General features: G+C 36.9%; 1 protein-coding gene across 3 annotated transcripts in view; it reads left to right on the top strand.

Annotated features, from left to right (window-relative positions):
- Positions 1-17,382, top strand: part of LOC105480862 (RAN binding protein 17) — a 442,674-nt gene that overhangs the window by 342,614 nt on the left and 82,678 nt on the right. For all 3 annotated transcript variants that reach the window (XM_011740055.2, XM_011740054.2, XM_011740056.2), the window contains 2 exons: positions 4,055-4,143; positions 12,366-12,473. In XM_011740055.2, coding sequence (XP_011738357.2) covers positions 4,055-4,143; positions 12,366-12,473 — 197 coding nt within the window. The remainder of the gene's footprint in view (positions 1-4,054; positions 4,144-12,365; positions 12,474-17,382) is intronic.

The raw sequence follows: 17,382 nt of genomic DNA, 5'->3' as shown, positions 1-17,382 counted from the left end.
CACACAGTGCACTCCGTGCTTCCGTCCTAAATGTTCATCAAAAGACGCCCTGCAGGAAAATGGAGTTAGATGCTCTTTATTGCTGATCGTGTCTCTTGCCACATTTATCAGGGAAATTGGATTAGCAGTTGGCAGCTGCAGGTAGACAAGATTCTGCAGTGATTAAATATGCAGCTTGGCTGCATTTGTTGTGACAGACCTTTAGTAAATTCTACTGTAAGCACCATCTGTCTAATTTGTATAAAGAAAACTTGGTGCTTTAAGCTACCGATAAAAAACTAAATCTGTTGCTTTATCATAAACAAAACTTTTGCACTAAATGCTTTTAAATGTAATTTATTAGGTTAAGGCTATTTTTCTATCATGATGAATAAATAATACGTGCAAAAGTGCTTTCAGGTACTTCATTCTGCAAGTACTAGAGATAAAAACATTTCTGTTTTGTTCTTCAATAAAGTATTTAGTATTCCAATCCACAGGAGGTGATGCTGTTAAAATATCTCTATGAAAATGCCGCAGGACTGCCAAATTCATTTAATTTGCAACTCTTACCAGGATTCTCTAACTCCCTATTTATAGATATTTTCAAATGCAGATTTCAGGATAAACTTAAACATTAAGGACGTGTGTTGCCAAATTGAAATATAGTTGTGAGGGGAGGAAATGCAGCAAAAGTCTTGAATTTGTAGCTTTATTTTCTTACTTACTCTTAACAAAATTAAAGAAAACATTGAAATTTTGTCTTGGGTTTTTCTCTTCAAAGTAAAGGGGAAGAGGAAAAAATACTCTGACAAATCCTAGCTTTAGAGTATTCTTTCAAAACATATGTTTCCCCCTATAATTGTGTCCATGGTAAAATATAGTCCAGTACTCCCCTGACTCATGCATCGTTTTTGATTTGGTCATGACATCATCAGTTTCAAGGAAAATGAATGAAAACTTCTCAGAGAAAGAGGAGCAGTTAAATAGGAACCTGCTATCTTTAGTCCTTTCGTAAAAACTCCACAATGTTAAATTATTTAAAATCCTTGATTTTCAGCATGCGCACATTAAAAGTTTTCGCACTAAGTGCCAAATGTTGCAAACAGCACTTTAACAGAATGATTTTGCTTTGATCCCTGTAGCAGTTCCTGAATAATTTATCACAGGTTATTGCCTTAATTCTGGAGAGGGATAGAGCAATAAAGGCAGATGAAAACACTCCAGTTGAAACACCTTGGGGCCTGCTCATTCCTCTGACACGGCTCTTTTGTTGGAACTATTTAGAGGTTATTAAGATGTGTCTTCAGAATTAAGAGTATGCTGTAAGGATGAAGACAGCCATCTTAATTCTAAAGACAAAGCACAATGACCCTTCACCTTCTTTTTCTTTGTTGTTATTATATAGTAGAATTATGAGGATAATATTATAGCTGCCCCCAGTAGTGCCACTACAGTAAAGGGTCTGTCAGACTTTCCATTAGAAACCCTGTTTTGGGGGTCAGGGTGGAAGGAGCCTCGTTTCAGCTGTTTCCCAGCCCATTCGTCTCACACTTGGCACACCGACAACTGTTTACCATGCAGCGGACTGAAGAACTCAGCAGTTACTCCCTAACTATCCAAAAAGGAATCCATACGGTTAGATCCCCAGACATATCCCACTCCCCAAAACAGCCTCACTAAAAATACAAGAGCCTCTCATTCTTCAGATCAATCTTGTGTTGACCAACTGTAAGAGAAAGGCAACTTTTAAAATAAAACTCTTTGCACTATTTTAAATGAGATGGTAAACTGCAGTTCCTCCGTTCCTCAAATTCAATAAGATCACCTTTCACTCTCAAATTACTTAGTAGGCTGGTTGAACTCTTAGTTAACAGCTTTTCTTTTTAGTATCAGGGCTGGATATGTTTTGGCTATTAAGAAAACACTCTCTTTAGTGTTGTTTGTGTATCCACATAGATTATTACAATATGATCTGCTGCTTTGAGATAAAATATATTGTTTGAGCATAAGAAAGCTATTTCTTATTAACACTGAATTTTTCTGTTCAGCTGAATTCATTTAGAACATTATTATATGCTTCCTCTGTAGTAACATTTTCTAGAATGATACATAGATATAATTTCATAGCCACATTTTGCCACTTAAAAAAAAAAAAAAGTCCATAGATTGGAGTCCTATAGACCACTTCTATTAATTTGACATCGTTTAAGGCATGAAAAAATTGTGATAAAAGTTAATCTTTTTGTATAACGAGGATAGTCTAAAATATTTCAAGAGCCCCTTATACTAGACACAAAGAAAGTAAAACTCATGGTTCTTGTTGACTAATTTAGATTTAAATGGTAGATATCTCATGTGTATGTGGAAGCTTAAAATTTTTTGAAGCATACCCTGAAACTTGTAAGTGTACCTAATAAAAATAGAACAAAAAGCCTACTTTAGTAGAAAGATTGCAAAGCCAAAGAGTCAGAATAGAAAAGTTTGAAGAAGGCTTCTTAGAAGATGTATTTTGTTCTGGAGGCTGCCAGGAATGTGAAAAGCTGAGAAAGAGAGGAACAGACTCCAGGTGGTGGAAAAAGGCTATATAAAAAGGCAAAATATTTAAAAACAAATGGCAGGTTACATGAGGGAGCTACAAGGAGGCCAGCTGGTTGTAGAAAAACAAGAACTGGTGAGAGTATGAGGAAAAAAAGGAGTAAGTCATTTAATAGAGCAGAAACAAAAATTCAGAGTTTTCAAGACTCAGAAATTCAGATAACCATCATTCTGTGAACTGTTAGACAGTATAGAAACTGAATATTCCTATAAATAACATCCAGTTATATTGAGTCACCTCTTAGGCAGAAAGAAAGGAGAGGATGAGAAATCCTAAATACTTCCGAGAGTTAAACTATTATTTGCTACTTTGAAATTAAATTAATTAAATCAGCCATTAAGATGAGGGTCAGGATTCACTGTTTGCTTAATAATAATTTGAACTCCTTCCTAAAGAGGTTTTCATTTATTACCAAAGTGTGAGTAAAGAGAAAATCTGGTAGAAAAAAAAGTTCAGAGACCATTTTCTAGCTGAGTATTTGCAATGAAACAGTATCTTTAGAAGTCACAGTTGTATATCTCAATTATCCCACCCCCTTGTTTTGTAATTATGTTTATTTGTGCTCTTTGTTCCAACATTCTAGCATCTGTTCATGGGTTTTCTTTTTCTCTTCCCAAGCATCAACCTAAGGACAGCTTAATTAAGAGTCCAGAGTACAAGTCCGATCTCTTCTCTTCAAGAGTCAAGTTTTTGGTTTTTTTCTCTAAAACTAAATATTTATGAAACATTTACTGTGTATCAGGCTCTGCTAGGCATTTTCACATGAATTTACCACATTTATTTGTCACAGCGCTTCTGTGAGAAATGCATTATTAGCCCCTTTTATAGATGACAAAAGTGAGCCTGATAAATTGCCTTGCCCTAAGTCTTAAAGCTGGAATTCAAATTCAAGTCTTATGACATCAAATATAGAACTCTTTTCCTTACATCTTCCTCACTTGGGGAATGTGACTGCCATTCTGCGTATATCATAGTACCAGTAGGTTACTTGGCCAGTTTTATTTTGTCCTAAAGTTATTAAGGATATTCATTAGGAATTTTTAAATGCCAGTGCCTTTCTAGGATAGACTCTAAATTATGTTGTAGGACCAATTGCATGCAAGCCGATGTTCAAGATTTGCTGTTATTAAATAATGGCTAGACCCTGTACATATCTGTTTTGTGTAATTATCAATCCTGATCTTTTTTTTCTGATTTGGCATTATTCAGAAGCAAAGTATATTAAGACTCTTAAATGCTTAGCTACGCTACTGGAATTATAACTTAGCTAAATTTATAAGAAGTAAAGTGGAGTTATCAGCAGATTTGATGGTCTGTTTGTTTAAAGAGTCTATGCTTTTCTGTAGAAAGAGGTCTGAAGGAGACATTTTAGCTAATGAATCAAAATCAGATATGTGGTCATTATTGCCTGATTATTACTCCATCTGCTCTGCGCTAACGTGAAAATCAATTACTGTGTCTCTTTCCCACTGACAGCGTATGTTGATCGGGCTGGCAAGAGATCTTCGAGGGATTGCCTTTGCACTGAACACAAAGACCAGCTACACCATGCTGTTTGACTGGATGTATCCTTATTACACTGTGACAATACCAGCTCTGTGCACAGAGGGATGCCAGGCCCCTCACTTTCGTTTAATAGTATGGCACAGTAGGGAAGAGGAAACAAAGCTAAATGAACTAATGTGTAATCGGCTAAAAATTACAGCACAGTGGCAGCAGAGCAGATAACTGAGCACAGTATTTGGAAACCCAGCTCAGAGAGGTCACTTTTTTGGTGCTGTTAAATATTGATAACTTAAAAATGACTTCCCCCAAATGGTTGTTTATGTTGGAGTTGAAGGGATAATCTGGCTAACATCTTTAGGGATCAATGAATCCTACCACTTGGCATTTTTGAGGGGAGATTTGAATCTCCATCTCAATTAGCAAGGCCGGGAAGATCATTTTATCTCTTCAAGGCCTAACTCATCCTGCCACAGTTTTTCATTATCATGAAAATAATTAATGGACATGAAAAGGGGAAAATAAATAGTCAAGATTTGTCATTTGGTGTAAATTTTGAATTGACCTTTGCCAAGGGTTAGTACAGACAGGAAAAAAATAATCCCCCACAGCAACGCCTTACCATATAAGAGTTAAACGAGCATAGACTTTGGTGATAAAATCCCAGCTCTTCATTTACTGTGTTGTGAACCTTGGCAAGTCATTTCACCTGTCTTGGTTTTCTCATTTGAAAACAGATATAATTCAGTTTCATGGTATATTGTAACCATTAAAATAGGTAAAGTATACTCTGTATAATGTCTGGCACATTTTTAGTAGTTGTACATGGTCCTTAATATTGTTCTAATAGTATTGTATGACTAATGTTTGATCCCAACAGGAAGTGATATTGTATGCAAGTCATATAAGTGTCATATAATGCTTTCATGTCTTTTATACATGAAACCATCAGAGCATGTGAAAAAAATTATATAATCTCAAAGCTAATTTGCTTTTTAATCTAAACTATTTCTCAGTTGCTTTGCTTAAACCCTTCTTATCCAAAGTTTCCATAAATTAAATTGCAATGGAAGCTTCTTAAAGGTAACTTTCAACTACAATGCCACAGTTATGGCCAAAAATATAACTAACAGGGGATCTAGGCATGTTTTAGGAAGAACTCTACATATTATAAAAATTTTTAAACATTAATTTGATACTGATGTATCTTTAATTATTATTAAAATATACTTCATCAGATTTATGTACCCAGAGAAGGGTTACAGATAAAATTTTTATGTCATTGAGTAATCATGCACATGGTTTGTATCTACATATAATATGTATAGAGATTATGAAATTTCAACATGGAAAGTCTTAAAATTCTCTTAATGACAGTTAAACTGGAATTATATGTGACCCTTTTATTTCTGCCTTTTTTTTTTAACTTTTAAGAGGCAGGGGCTTGTGTGTTGCTCAGGCTGGACTCAAAACTCCTGGGCTCAAGCAATCCTCCCACCTCAGCCTCCCAACTAACTGGGACTGTGGGACTACAGGTGTGCTCCACGGCACCCAGCTTGACTCTTTTATTTCTCTAAACATAAAGAGCAACTCTCAAAATCAAAATTTTCATTATTTGAAAAATAATAAAAGTCTACTTTGGGCACTGTAATATCGATGGTGATCTTGAAACCAGTCTACAACTCTAGGCTATCTAGTGATTAACATTTCATGTTTTTCTCTTCAACAATTTCAACCAAGAGTTAAGATCAGAAACCTTCCCCTCAGTGTCAAAGAAGAACTATCTGCCATAACTGATACCACCCAAAATTTAGAGAAGATACTGTATTGTTTTCCATTTCCTTATTTAGCTCCTTTGGGGGTAGCAGGGGAACCCTTCTGAAATGAAACTTTTGTCCAGCAGATGGCAGAAAATAGCAAACGGAAAATCTTGGGACTTAATGTTTTGTTTTGAACTAGAAACCTTTGTCTCCTCCATTTGACCATAGATGTTGAAGCTCTCAGGGTCAGGGGCGGAGAGAAGTATCAGTTATGCCGGAAGCTGTGTTAGATTGCCAAATGGGGTGGTTTGGTACTGGCGTTGCTTATAATAATTGAGTTTCAGTAGCAAATCAGCTTCCTTGGGAAAAGGCTAGGGGCTTTTCATAATTGTATTGACAACAAAATGAATATGATAAATGGTGTTCATTCAGTTGAGACAAGATTTATAGTTTTCCTTTGGGCGAGGGATGAAGAGCAAATATTTATAATAATAGTAAAATTTGTTTAAAAGTTACATTATTTGATAATTCAAAAAGCTTTATTAAAATATTTTGAAATACTTTAAGCAGTTTCAGGTGATAAAGTACAGATTCTTTTCAAAGTATTCAAGTAATGCAAAAATGAATAAGTATGATAAAAAAATGCCATGGATATGAAAGTCATTTATTCTTCCTAAAATATTGATATGTCAAACCGTCAGTGATGATTTCCACGTTACTGCTGGGGAAAGTTTATTTGCCTTTTATCCACATAAATGTGTGTTCTTTAATTTGTTATACAATCCTTAGCATGCAGAAGAAACATCCTGTAAGAGCACATGTCATCTTAAAGTCAAAATGCATTTTATTTATGGCGATTATTTGATAAAATGCTATTTTAGTGGTTAGCTATTTAATTCAAAAACATTTCTATAAACACTGACTGCATTAACTGCCACACAAACTACATTGCTTTTCACTCTGTCCTTCCAAAACTAAATTGCCTGAAACTACACAGCAACCATCTTGATAAATGGTTTCCAGGGCTGGAGAATTGAAAGAGGATCATTGACATACTTCTTTGCCCCTGTGATGGGAATGCAACAATAAGAAAACACCTTATCTTGCAGTGCATCTAATCTCCTTCTTTAAAATTTTCCTAGATCATACTTAATCTGAAGTATCAAAAATCCAGATGGAAGCTGGGAAAAAAAATTAAGAATTTGTATGACATTATTTCCTCACATGCAGTCTTTTAACTGTTAAAGTCTGATTATTGAGCTCACCGATTTTTAGTCAGGAAGTCAGTCCTGTTATACAATGGCAAGGCAATATAACAAGATACGTAGAAGAGATACAGACTTCAGAATAGGACAGTCCTAGATTCCAGTCCTGGATTCACCACTTAAACTGTGGGTCTTGAGTAAACTACTTAATATCCCAGAATGACACGCCTGTAATCCCAGCACTTTGGGAGGCGAGGCAGGCGGATCACGAGGTCAGGAGATCGAGACCATCCTGGCAAACAAGGTGAAACCCCGTCTCTACTAGAAAATACAAAAAATTAGCTGGGCCTGGTGGTGGTCGCCTGTAGTCCCAGCTACTTGGGAGGCTGAGGCAGGAGAATGGCGTGAACCCGGGAGGCGGAGCTTGCAGTGAGTGGAGATCATGCCACTGCACTCCAGCCTGGGTGGAAAAGTGAGACTCTGTCTCAAAAAAGAAAAAAAAAAAAAAATCCCAGAATCACAATTTTGCTTTCCATAGAACAAGACTAATAATACCTATCTCACAGGTATGTTGTAAGAAGTGTCATGATTCTGTGATTAATAAAGGGCCCAGTACAGTGGCTGTCATAAACTAAATACTCTACAGCTGCTGTTAGTTCTTTTCCCTGATACATAATGAGACAAAGGAATCCCATTTGCTCACTTATTCAGCAAAGTGGGCTAAGGGCTGTGCTAGGTTCATGAGGAATATAGATCTGACCCCAAACAAAGTCCGTTTCTTATTTACATAAATCACTATAACCAAATATAGAAAGTGCTAAGAGCCATAACAAAGATACAAACAGGACAGTGCATGCATTTAGCTGGGGAATCAGAAAGGGCTCTGGAAAGGCGAAGGTGTTTCCTTGGGTCTTACCAAATAAGTAGGATTGGACCATATGGAAATAGGAAGAAATACAGGTTTTCGGTTGGTCTAGGCATCAGGTTGAAGGAGTCAGTAGCAAAGATGTTTTATTACAGATACCATTCATTTCATGGTTGGAAATGTAGTTTGGGACTCTTGAATATCAGTCTAAGGAATTTAGACCCTTATTCCATAGGTAGTATAAAAAAACTAATGGTTTTGATTGACTAATAAAATCAGAATTGTTTCTAGAAGAAAGTAATTGGCAATATCATTTTGGGCAAACTGAAATAGAGAAGAAAGTAAAGCTGAAAATTCACTGTTCAGCAAGCATTTTTTTTTTTTTTTTTTAGTTTTGTTTCTGTGCCAGGCAAAAGGAATGTGAGAATGAATAAAATGATTGCTCTTTAGAAGCCCGCTCTCTAGTTGATTACACATGACTAATAAACAATCAAATGTCAGTGTGTTATAACAAAGATGCATGCAAAGGGCTATATGAGCATGTATGAGAAAAAGAGCAGTGCTTTTTGCAAGATAGAGAAAGCTTCTCAGAAGAAGTGAAAGTTAAGCTAAGCCTTGAAAGATGGATAGGCATTTGCCAGACACAAGAGAGGAAAGGTTTCCAGCAGCAGTCCCCTTGTGAACAAAGGTTCAGATGTTTACATATTCATGGAGTACATTGAAGCTCTGAACTGGCAAGCTATTTCTATTCTGGAGCCACATCCGCAAACCCTGGTCTCCTAACACTTTTAATGAAAACTCTTTTGCCTTCTGGTATTAACAACTGATGAATGGGTGGATGGACGGATGGACGGATGGACGGATGGATGGATGGATGGATGGATGTTGTAAAGAAGCAAACCTGATATTTTTCACATTTTCATATTTGGTATCCTATCAGGCAATGTCATATCATTAATGCCTTTGATTTTTTAATTTATCTGATGTGGACCTTAGAAATTCATTGAGAAGATAGTGAAAGCAATTAGATCTGTGCTTCTTCTACCTAACGGCTCCCATTCTCTTCTTCCTACTCATATATACATAGTCCTCACAAGGCCACTGGAAAATTAAACTCCTAGAGTGGGTTCTGGTTCTCATCCTGTAATTGAGCCTGGCACTCTCACTCTGCAGCCCTTTTAACCTCTCTGTTGAGTAGACCTCTACTCTGCTTTCCAATAATCCCTCATTTTCTCTGTGGCAGTCACCTCTGTCAGCAGCATATTAGAATTGGCACCACTCTCATTCCACACAGAAAAAGGAGCATCCCCTTATATCTCCCTGCCTTATCCCATAGTGAATACTGTGTGCTCTGAAAAATATCATGGTCCTGATGCCATTATAGAATGCCTTGCAGAGGCCTATGTGCGCCTCTGGTATTCTTTGGTTCTGAGATTTGGGTTGAATCCATTTTCTCATGAGCCTTCCAGATGCATTCCCACTAATGAGTTTGTGCTCAAGAAGTCCCTTGGTGGAATATTTTCTCACCTGTGCTCCTGTGGCATTGGTTCAGAATTTCTGTACTCAAAGCATCCTTATTATATGTCGGTCACCCTGATTTGAGCATGTGTTCCCCAAGATTAAAAGCTGTATCTTCCTGGCCAGGGATGGTGGCTCATGCCTGTAATCCCAGCACTTTGGGAGGCCAAGGTGGGCAGATCATGAGGTCAAGAGATCGAGACCATCCTGGCCAACATGGTGAAACCCCATCTCTACTAAAAATACAAAAATTAGCTGGGCATGGTGGCGGGTGCCTTAATTAGCAGAGCAAGACTCCATCAAAAAAAAAAAAAAAAATTATATCTTTCTTAACTCTGGATCCTTAGCCCTTAGCACAGTACATAGCACATGGTATCTACATCTATCAAAAATAACAGCTTTTCTAGTCCATAGAAACAAAACAGTAAGTTGTCTGATAACAGTCAAAATAAAGTGAATCATGTGGACTGACTTTATTTTTGTTATTTTCATCCAACTGAAACCTTATTCTTACATATACACTCACTTCTTATCCCCTTTCCCTGCCTTATTTTCCTTTGTAGTACTTTTTTTTGAGACAGAGTCTCACTCTTGTCACCCAGGCTGGAGTGCAGTGGTGCAGTCTTGGCTCACGGCAACCTCTGCCTCCCGGGTTCAACCGATTCTTGTGCCTCAGCCTCCCGAGTAGCTGGGATTACAGGCAAGCACCACTATGCCTGGCTAATTTTTGTGTTTTTAGTAGAGATAGGGTTTTACCATGTTGCCCAGGCTGATCTCGAACCCTTGGCCTCAAGTGATCCACCCACCTCAGCCTCCCAGAGTGCTGGGATTATAGGTGTGAGCCACCATGCCTGGCTTTCTTTGAAGTACTTTCTAATGTATATTTATTTTGTTTATTTTCTGTCTTATTAGAATATAAATTCCATGAGGGCAGGGATTTTCTTTTTTTTTTTTTTTTTTTTTTTTTTCTCCTGGTGTCTCTGGAGAGTGTCAAGCAATGCTTGTTATAGAATAGGACTTCAGAAAATAGTTGATAAGAAAACTGTTTTAGTATATACAAATGCAGCCTTAGCATGGTATGTATGTCTAATAGGAGAAAGTATTGCTTTTTGCACTTTTAGGAAGCATACCACTCTTAAAGTTATAGATGGCTTATTTTCATTGAACATCATGTGAACTGTTTTCTAAAACTTCAAAGTGAAATACACAATTAAATAGTTCTAATCAAATAAGCTACACTTCATTTTTAGGTTGCACGTTTATAGCAACAAATAATGTATTGAAATCTATTTTGTGCCAGGCCATGCATTCAATAAGTACTTAGCATATGCCCTCAAAAAGCTTATAATAGGAGAGATATACAAGTACTATTATTATGCTAGCACCAGGTTCCACCACCATACACAGGAGACACTCCTAACCCTTTAGGGAGAGGTAGGAGGCAAGTGCATGTGATGTCAGAGAAGGCTTCCTGGGATAATTGACACCCATATTGAAATCCGACATTCAAATAGAAATTAGCAGGAAGATGGTAGGGTCTCTGCTCTTTAGAAATGCACTATCTAATGGGGCAGACAAATAACACAAGCAAGCAAGCCTGACATACTGTGTTGTAAGAGATATGGTCATGAGTACTCATTGAACGTAGATGAGGAAGAGACTGATGCCTTTGGATAAAATAGAGAAAACATTCCAGGGGAGATAAAACTTGAGCTAGGTATTGAAAGACAGGGATATGTTAGACAGAATAAGTGGTTTATGAGGGAATAGAGACAAGAGCTGGCATTAGTGGGTTTGCAGGGAGTTATGAAAAGCTAAATCATGAGCAGAAATGCTAAGAGATGAAGCTGGAGGTAGGCAAGAACCAAATCTTAAAGGACCTTGAACACCATGCTGAGGAGTTTGAAATTTATTCTAAGAGAGGGAAGAAAATTGTGATGACCTCACCATGGAGATTTCTACCCAGAAGCACACCGAAAAGAAACACCATTAAGTGATTTAGTTTAGCATTTTGATCTGAAACAAAAGACAAGTATGTTGGAAAACATTAGAAAGAGACTTGAGGATTGGGAAAATAAAAGAGAAATGAAAACAGTGACATAGAGTTTTTCTGCTACAGTTTGGGACCTTAATCCTATATTCATGTGTCTACTTGGCAAGGAGATGCCCAGTGTCGATTAAAGGGCCAGTGGAGCTGAGTCAGTTTTCCAGGTTCTGATGGCCTTCGGCTTAGATTTGTCAGAGGCATATACTCCTTAGTGTTAATAACAATGTTAAGAGAATATCTCCTTGTGTGTACATGGGACTATCTTTAGTGACACTTATGTTGAGTAGATTAATAGTTACCCAAAGCTTTTCTTCAAGCCAGCATCCCAGATATTCCTTGGAGCTACAGTGAGACAAAAAAGAGCAATTCAACAACATTTTTTAAAAAGAGTAATTTTGAAACTGAGAGATATGTGAGGTTTATTATTACTAGTTCCTTCTACTTTTACATATTTTTTAATTTCATAATAAAAATATTTTTCTAAGTAGTATAGTAACCAAGAAACTGATAATAACTCAAATATATGTTTATCCTCATTCACTAAACTTATTTTCCTTTCCTGCAACATTAGGCATAAATCTTTAAATGTGCTGCTTATATGATACTTGAAAAGTGTGTATTTTATTCAGTATTCTAACAACAAAGCAATATAATGTGTAGGATATGTTACAAATAAGAACAAATCCCTGGAAGCCCCAAAAATATATGATATCTGTGCAGGTTAGGGAGAGCAATTTATAAAATGCCATTGTATAGTATAAACATAGAACGAATTAGTATAAACATAGAACAAATGTGGATTCCCCTTTTTGTGTGTGTGTGTGTGGCACTAATTTTCAGGAACAGTATTTCTTTAGGCCCTTAAATTCTTTAACAGGCTTTATAAAAGGTACCCAACATATCTTCCCATTCTTCAGAACGCTGTTGAACGGTACTATGGAGAGCCAGCATGTACAACTCCCATCTTGAAACTTATGGCAGAACTGATGCAAAACAGGTAAGCAGTGTGACCGGCAGTGAAAAAAACAGGCTATTAGCAGAAATCTCCAACAGTCTGACTTTCTTTCTTGGTTTGTGTATTTTCAAGGTAGTTAGCAAGAGCCCAGGAACCAAGACTTAAGATGATTAGTGAAAACAGAATTAGAGACGTAAGATTGAGGCCTGTTGAGAGAAAGAACTACAGTATACTTGGCTGTCTATGGGGACTAGGGAAATAGAAAATAAATTGGAAGACTGCAGCCACCATTATTTAAAATATTCAAAGGTACAAAATGAAGAGAGGGCAGCTATTTTAACTATTTCAGTGCTTAAATGCAATTCTATAGAATTTTAACGCAGGAAAGAAGTTTAGAGGTCTCTGAGTTGAGATGCTTTATTTGATGGATAAGGAAACTGGTCCTCACAGCAATTCATGGGAACATAGTTTGCCTCAGAAGCTCTGGGAATTATTCCTGCTTTCACTTCTAAGCTATGCTTCTTTATGCCAAGATGCGTGTATTTGGATGATTTATACACTCACAATTTTCATTGAGAGAGCAACTATAACACTTCTCTGAAATTGCCCGATTGACCTTATAATTTGCATAGACTGGCAGAAATTCAAATATTCTGCATATAAATATTAACAGAGATGTAGCTAAAAGAGAAAATCTGGCAATAAGCTAATTGGGTTTAAAATATGTCATTGTGGATATGGCTTAGCACCAAATTACCTGTCCCTTAGCCATCCTGTTTCATCGTTGCCCTTTGTAAACTGTGTGTTTAGAAGGGAGGTGTCCAGACAGGGAAAAGGTATGGGTTGCAGCTCTAATGTTACCTCCAGTGCTGAGTTTTTCACAGCAATAATTTAAAATTTTTACCCTAAAACAAGAAGTGAAAAAAGACCTTGCAAATAAAGAAATATTAGTATCTATCTTTTTTTTTAAACTGTTCATTTTTAAAAGCCACCCTCATAGGTGTCTTAAAGGAAGGGTGGCTTTGTATTTTATATTAGAAATTTAGTGTGCTTTTTAATTATATTTCCATTTTTCAACCAGAAAATTGATATGATTTATTACTGATACAACATTTAATACTAAAGGGAAAAAAATTATTGCATTTTATATTATAAAGTATTTTATGTCAGCCATAGGCAGATAATTTTTTTTTTATTTTACCTTAAGTTCTGGGATACAGGAGCAGAATATGCAGGTTTGTTACACAGGTGTGCATGTGCCATGGTGGTTTGCTGCACCTGTCAGCCCATCACCTAGGTTTTAAGCCCCGCATGCATTAGGTATTTGTCCTAATGCTCTCCATCCCCTTGCCCCCCATCCCCCAACAGGCCCCAGTGTGTGATGTTCTCCTCCCTGTGTCCATGTGATCTAATTGTTCACCTCCCACTTATAAGTGAGAACATGTGATGTTTGGTTTTCTGTTCCTGTGTTAGTTTGCTGAGAATAATTGTTTCCAGCTTCATCCATGTCCCTGCGAAGGACATGAAGTCATTCTTTTTTATGGCTGCATAGTATTCCATGGTGTATATGTGCCATATTTTCTTAATCCAGTCTGTCATTGATGGACATTTGGGTTGGTTCCAAGTCTTTGCTATTGTGAATAGTGCCACAATAAACATACGTGTGCATGTGTCTTCATAGCAGCATGATTTATAATCCTTTGGGTATATACCCAGTAATGGGATGGCTGGGTCAAATGGTACTTCTGATTCTAGATCCTTGAGGAAATGCCACACTGTCTTCCACAATGGTTGAACTGATTTATACTCCTGCCAACAATGTAAAAGCGTTCCTTTTTCTCCACAGCCTCACCAGCATCTGTCGTTTCCTGACTCTTTAATGATTACCATTCTAACAGGCGTGAGACGGGATCTCACTGTGGTTTTGATTTGCATTTCTCTAATGACCAGTGATGATGAGCTTTTTTTTTTTCATATTTTGTTGGCCACATAAATGTCTTCTTTTGAGAAGTATCTGTTCATATTCTATGCTCACTTTTTGATGGAGTTGTTTGTTTTTTTCTTGTAAATTTGTTTAAGTTCCTTGTAGATTCTGGATATTAGACCATTGTCAGATGGGTAGCTTGCAAAAATTTTCTCCCATTCTGTAGGTTGCCTGTTCACTTTGATGATGTTTCTTTTGCTGTGCAGAAGCTCTTCAGTTTGATTAGATCCTGTTTGTCAATGTTGGCTTTTGTTGCAATTGCTTTTGGTGTTTTCATCATGAAGTCCCATGCCTATGTCCTGAAAGGTATTGCCTAGGTTTTCTTCTAGGATTTTTATGGTTTTGGTTTTTACATTTAAGTCTTTAATCCATCTTGAGTTAATTTTTGCATAAGGTGTAAGGAAAGGGTCCAGTTTCAGTTTAATGCATATGGCTAGCCAGTTTTCCCAGCACCATTTATTAAATAGATCTTTTCCCCATTGCTTGTTATTGTCAGATTTGTCAAAGATCAGATGGTTGTAGATATGTGGTGTTATTTCTGAGGCCTCTGTTCTGTTCCATTGGTTTATGTATCTGTTTTTGTACCAGTATCATGCTATTTTGGTTACTGTAGCCTTGCAGTATAGTATGAAGTCAGGTGGCATGATGCCTCAAGCTTTGTTCTTTTTGCTTAGGATTGTCTTGGCTACACGGGCTCATTTTTGGTTCCATATGAAATTTAAAGTAGTTTTTTCTAATTCCGCAAAGAAAGATACTGGTAGTTTGATGGGAATAGCATGTAATCTATAAATTACTTTGAGCAGGATGGCCATTTTCATGATATTGATTTCTTCCTATCCATGAGCATGGAATGTTTTTCCATTTGTTTGTGTCCTCTCTTATTTCCTTGAGCAGTGGTTTGTAGTTCTCCTTGAAAAGGTCCTTCACGTCCCTTATAAGTTGTATTCCTAAGTATTGTATTCTCTTTGTAGCAATTGCAAATGGGAGTTCACTCATTATTTGGCTGCTTGTCTACTGTTGGTGTATAGGAATGCTTGTGATTTTTGCACATTGATTTTATACCCTGAGACTTTGCTGAAATTGCTTATCAGCTTAAGGAGTTTTGGGGCTGAGACAATGGGGTTTTCTAAATATACAATCATGTCATCTGCAAACAGAGACAATTTGACATCCTGTCTTCCTATCTGAATACCCTTTATTTCTTTCTCTTGCCTGATTGCCCTGGCCAGAACTTCCAATACTTCGTTGAATAGGAGTAGTAAGAGAGGGCATCGTTGTCTTGTGCTGGTTTTCAAAGGGAATGCTTCCAGTTTTTGGCCATTCAGTATGATATTGGCTGTGGGTTTGTCATAAATAGCTCTTACTATTTTGAGATATGTTCCATCAATACCTAGTTTTTTGAGAGTTCTTAGCATGGAGGGATGTTGAATTTTATCGAAGACCTTTTCTGCATCTATTGAGATAATCATATGTGACTTTTGTCATTGGTTCTGTTTATGTGATGGATTATGTTTATCGATTTGCATATGTTGAACCAGCTTTGCATCCTAGGGATAAAGCCAACTTCATCGTGGTGGATAAGCTTTTTAATGTGCTGCTGGATTCAGTTTGTCAGTATTTTATTGAGGATTTTCGCATCGATGTTCATCAGGGATATTGACCTGAAATTTTCTTTTTTTGTTGTATTTCTGCCAGGTTTTGGTATCAGGATGATGCTGGCCTCATAAAATGAGTTAGGGAGGGGTCTGTCTTTTTCTATTGTTCGGAACAGCTTCAGAAGGAATGGTACCAGCTCCTTTTTGTACCTATGGTAGAATTTGGCTGTTAATCTGTCTGGGCTTTTTTTGTTTGGTAGGCTATTAATTACTGCCTCAATTTCAGAACTTGTTATTAATCTTTTCAGGGATTTGACTTGCTCCTGGTTTAGTCTTGGGAAGGTGTATGTGTCCAGGAATTTATCCATTTCTTCTGGATTTTCTAGTTTATTTGTGTAGAGGTGTTTATAGTATTCTCTGATGGTAGTTTGTATTTCTGTGGGATCAGTGGTGATATTCCCTTTATCATTTTTATTGTGTCTATTTGATTCTTCTTTCTTCTTTATTAATCTAGATAGTGGTCCATCTATTTTGTTAATTTTTTCAAAAAAAAAAAACTCCTGGATTCATTGATTTTTCAAAGGATTTTTCATGTCTCTATCTCCTTCAGTTCTGCTCTGATCTTAGTTATTTCTTGTCTTCAGCTAGCTTTTGAATTTGTTTGCTCTTGCTTCTCTAGTTCTTTTAATTGTGATGTTAAGGTGTCTATTTTAGATCTTTCCAGCTTTCTGTTGTGGGCATTTAGTGCTATAAATTTCCCCTTAACACTGCTTTAGCTGTGTCCCAGAGATTCTGGTACGTTGTCTCTTTGTTCTCATTGGTTTTAAAGAACTTATTTTTTTCTGACTTAATTTTATTATTTACCCAGTAGTCATTCAGGAGCAGTTTATTCAGTTTCCCTGTAGTTGTGTGGTTCTGAGTGAGTCTCTTAATGCTGAGTTCTAATTTGATTGCACTGTGGTCTGAGAGACTGTTTGTTATGAATCTGTTCATTTGCATTTGCTGAGGAGTGTTTTACTTCCAATTATGTAGTCGATTTTAGAATACGTGCAATGTGGCACTGAGAAGAATATATACTCTGTCGATTTGGAGTGGAGAGTTCTGTAGATGTCTATTAGGTCTACTTGGTCCAGACATGAGTTCAAGTCCTGAACATCCTTCTTAATTTTCTATCTCATCGATCTGTCTAATGTTGACAGTGGGGTGTTAAAGTCTCCCACTATTACTGTGTGGGAGTCTAAATCTCTTTATATGTCTCTAAGAACTTGTTTTATGAATCTGGGTGTTCCTGTATTGGGTGCATGTATATTTATGTTAGCTCTTCTTGTTGCATTGATCCCTTTACCATTACATAACGCCCTTCGTTTTTTTG

This window comes from Macaca nemestrina, chromosome 6 (assembly GCF_043159975.1).
Source record: "Macaca nemestrina isolate mMacNem1 chromosome 6, mMacNem.hap1, whole genome shotgun sequence".
Taxonomy (NCBI): domain Eukaryota; kingdom Metazoa; phylum Chordata; class Mammalia; order Primates; family Cercopithecidae; genus Macaca; species Macaca nemestrina.
Note: the sequence above shows the minus strand (reverse complement) of the source record. Positions and strands in the feature narration are given on the sequence as shown.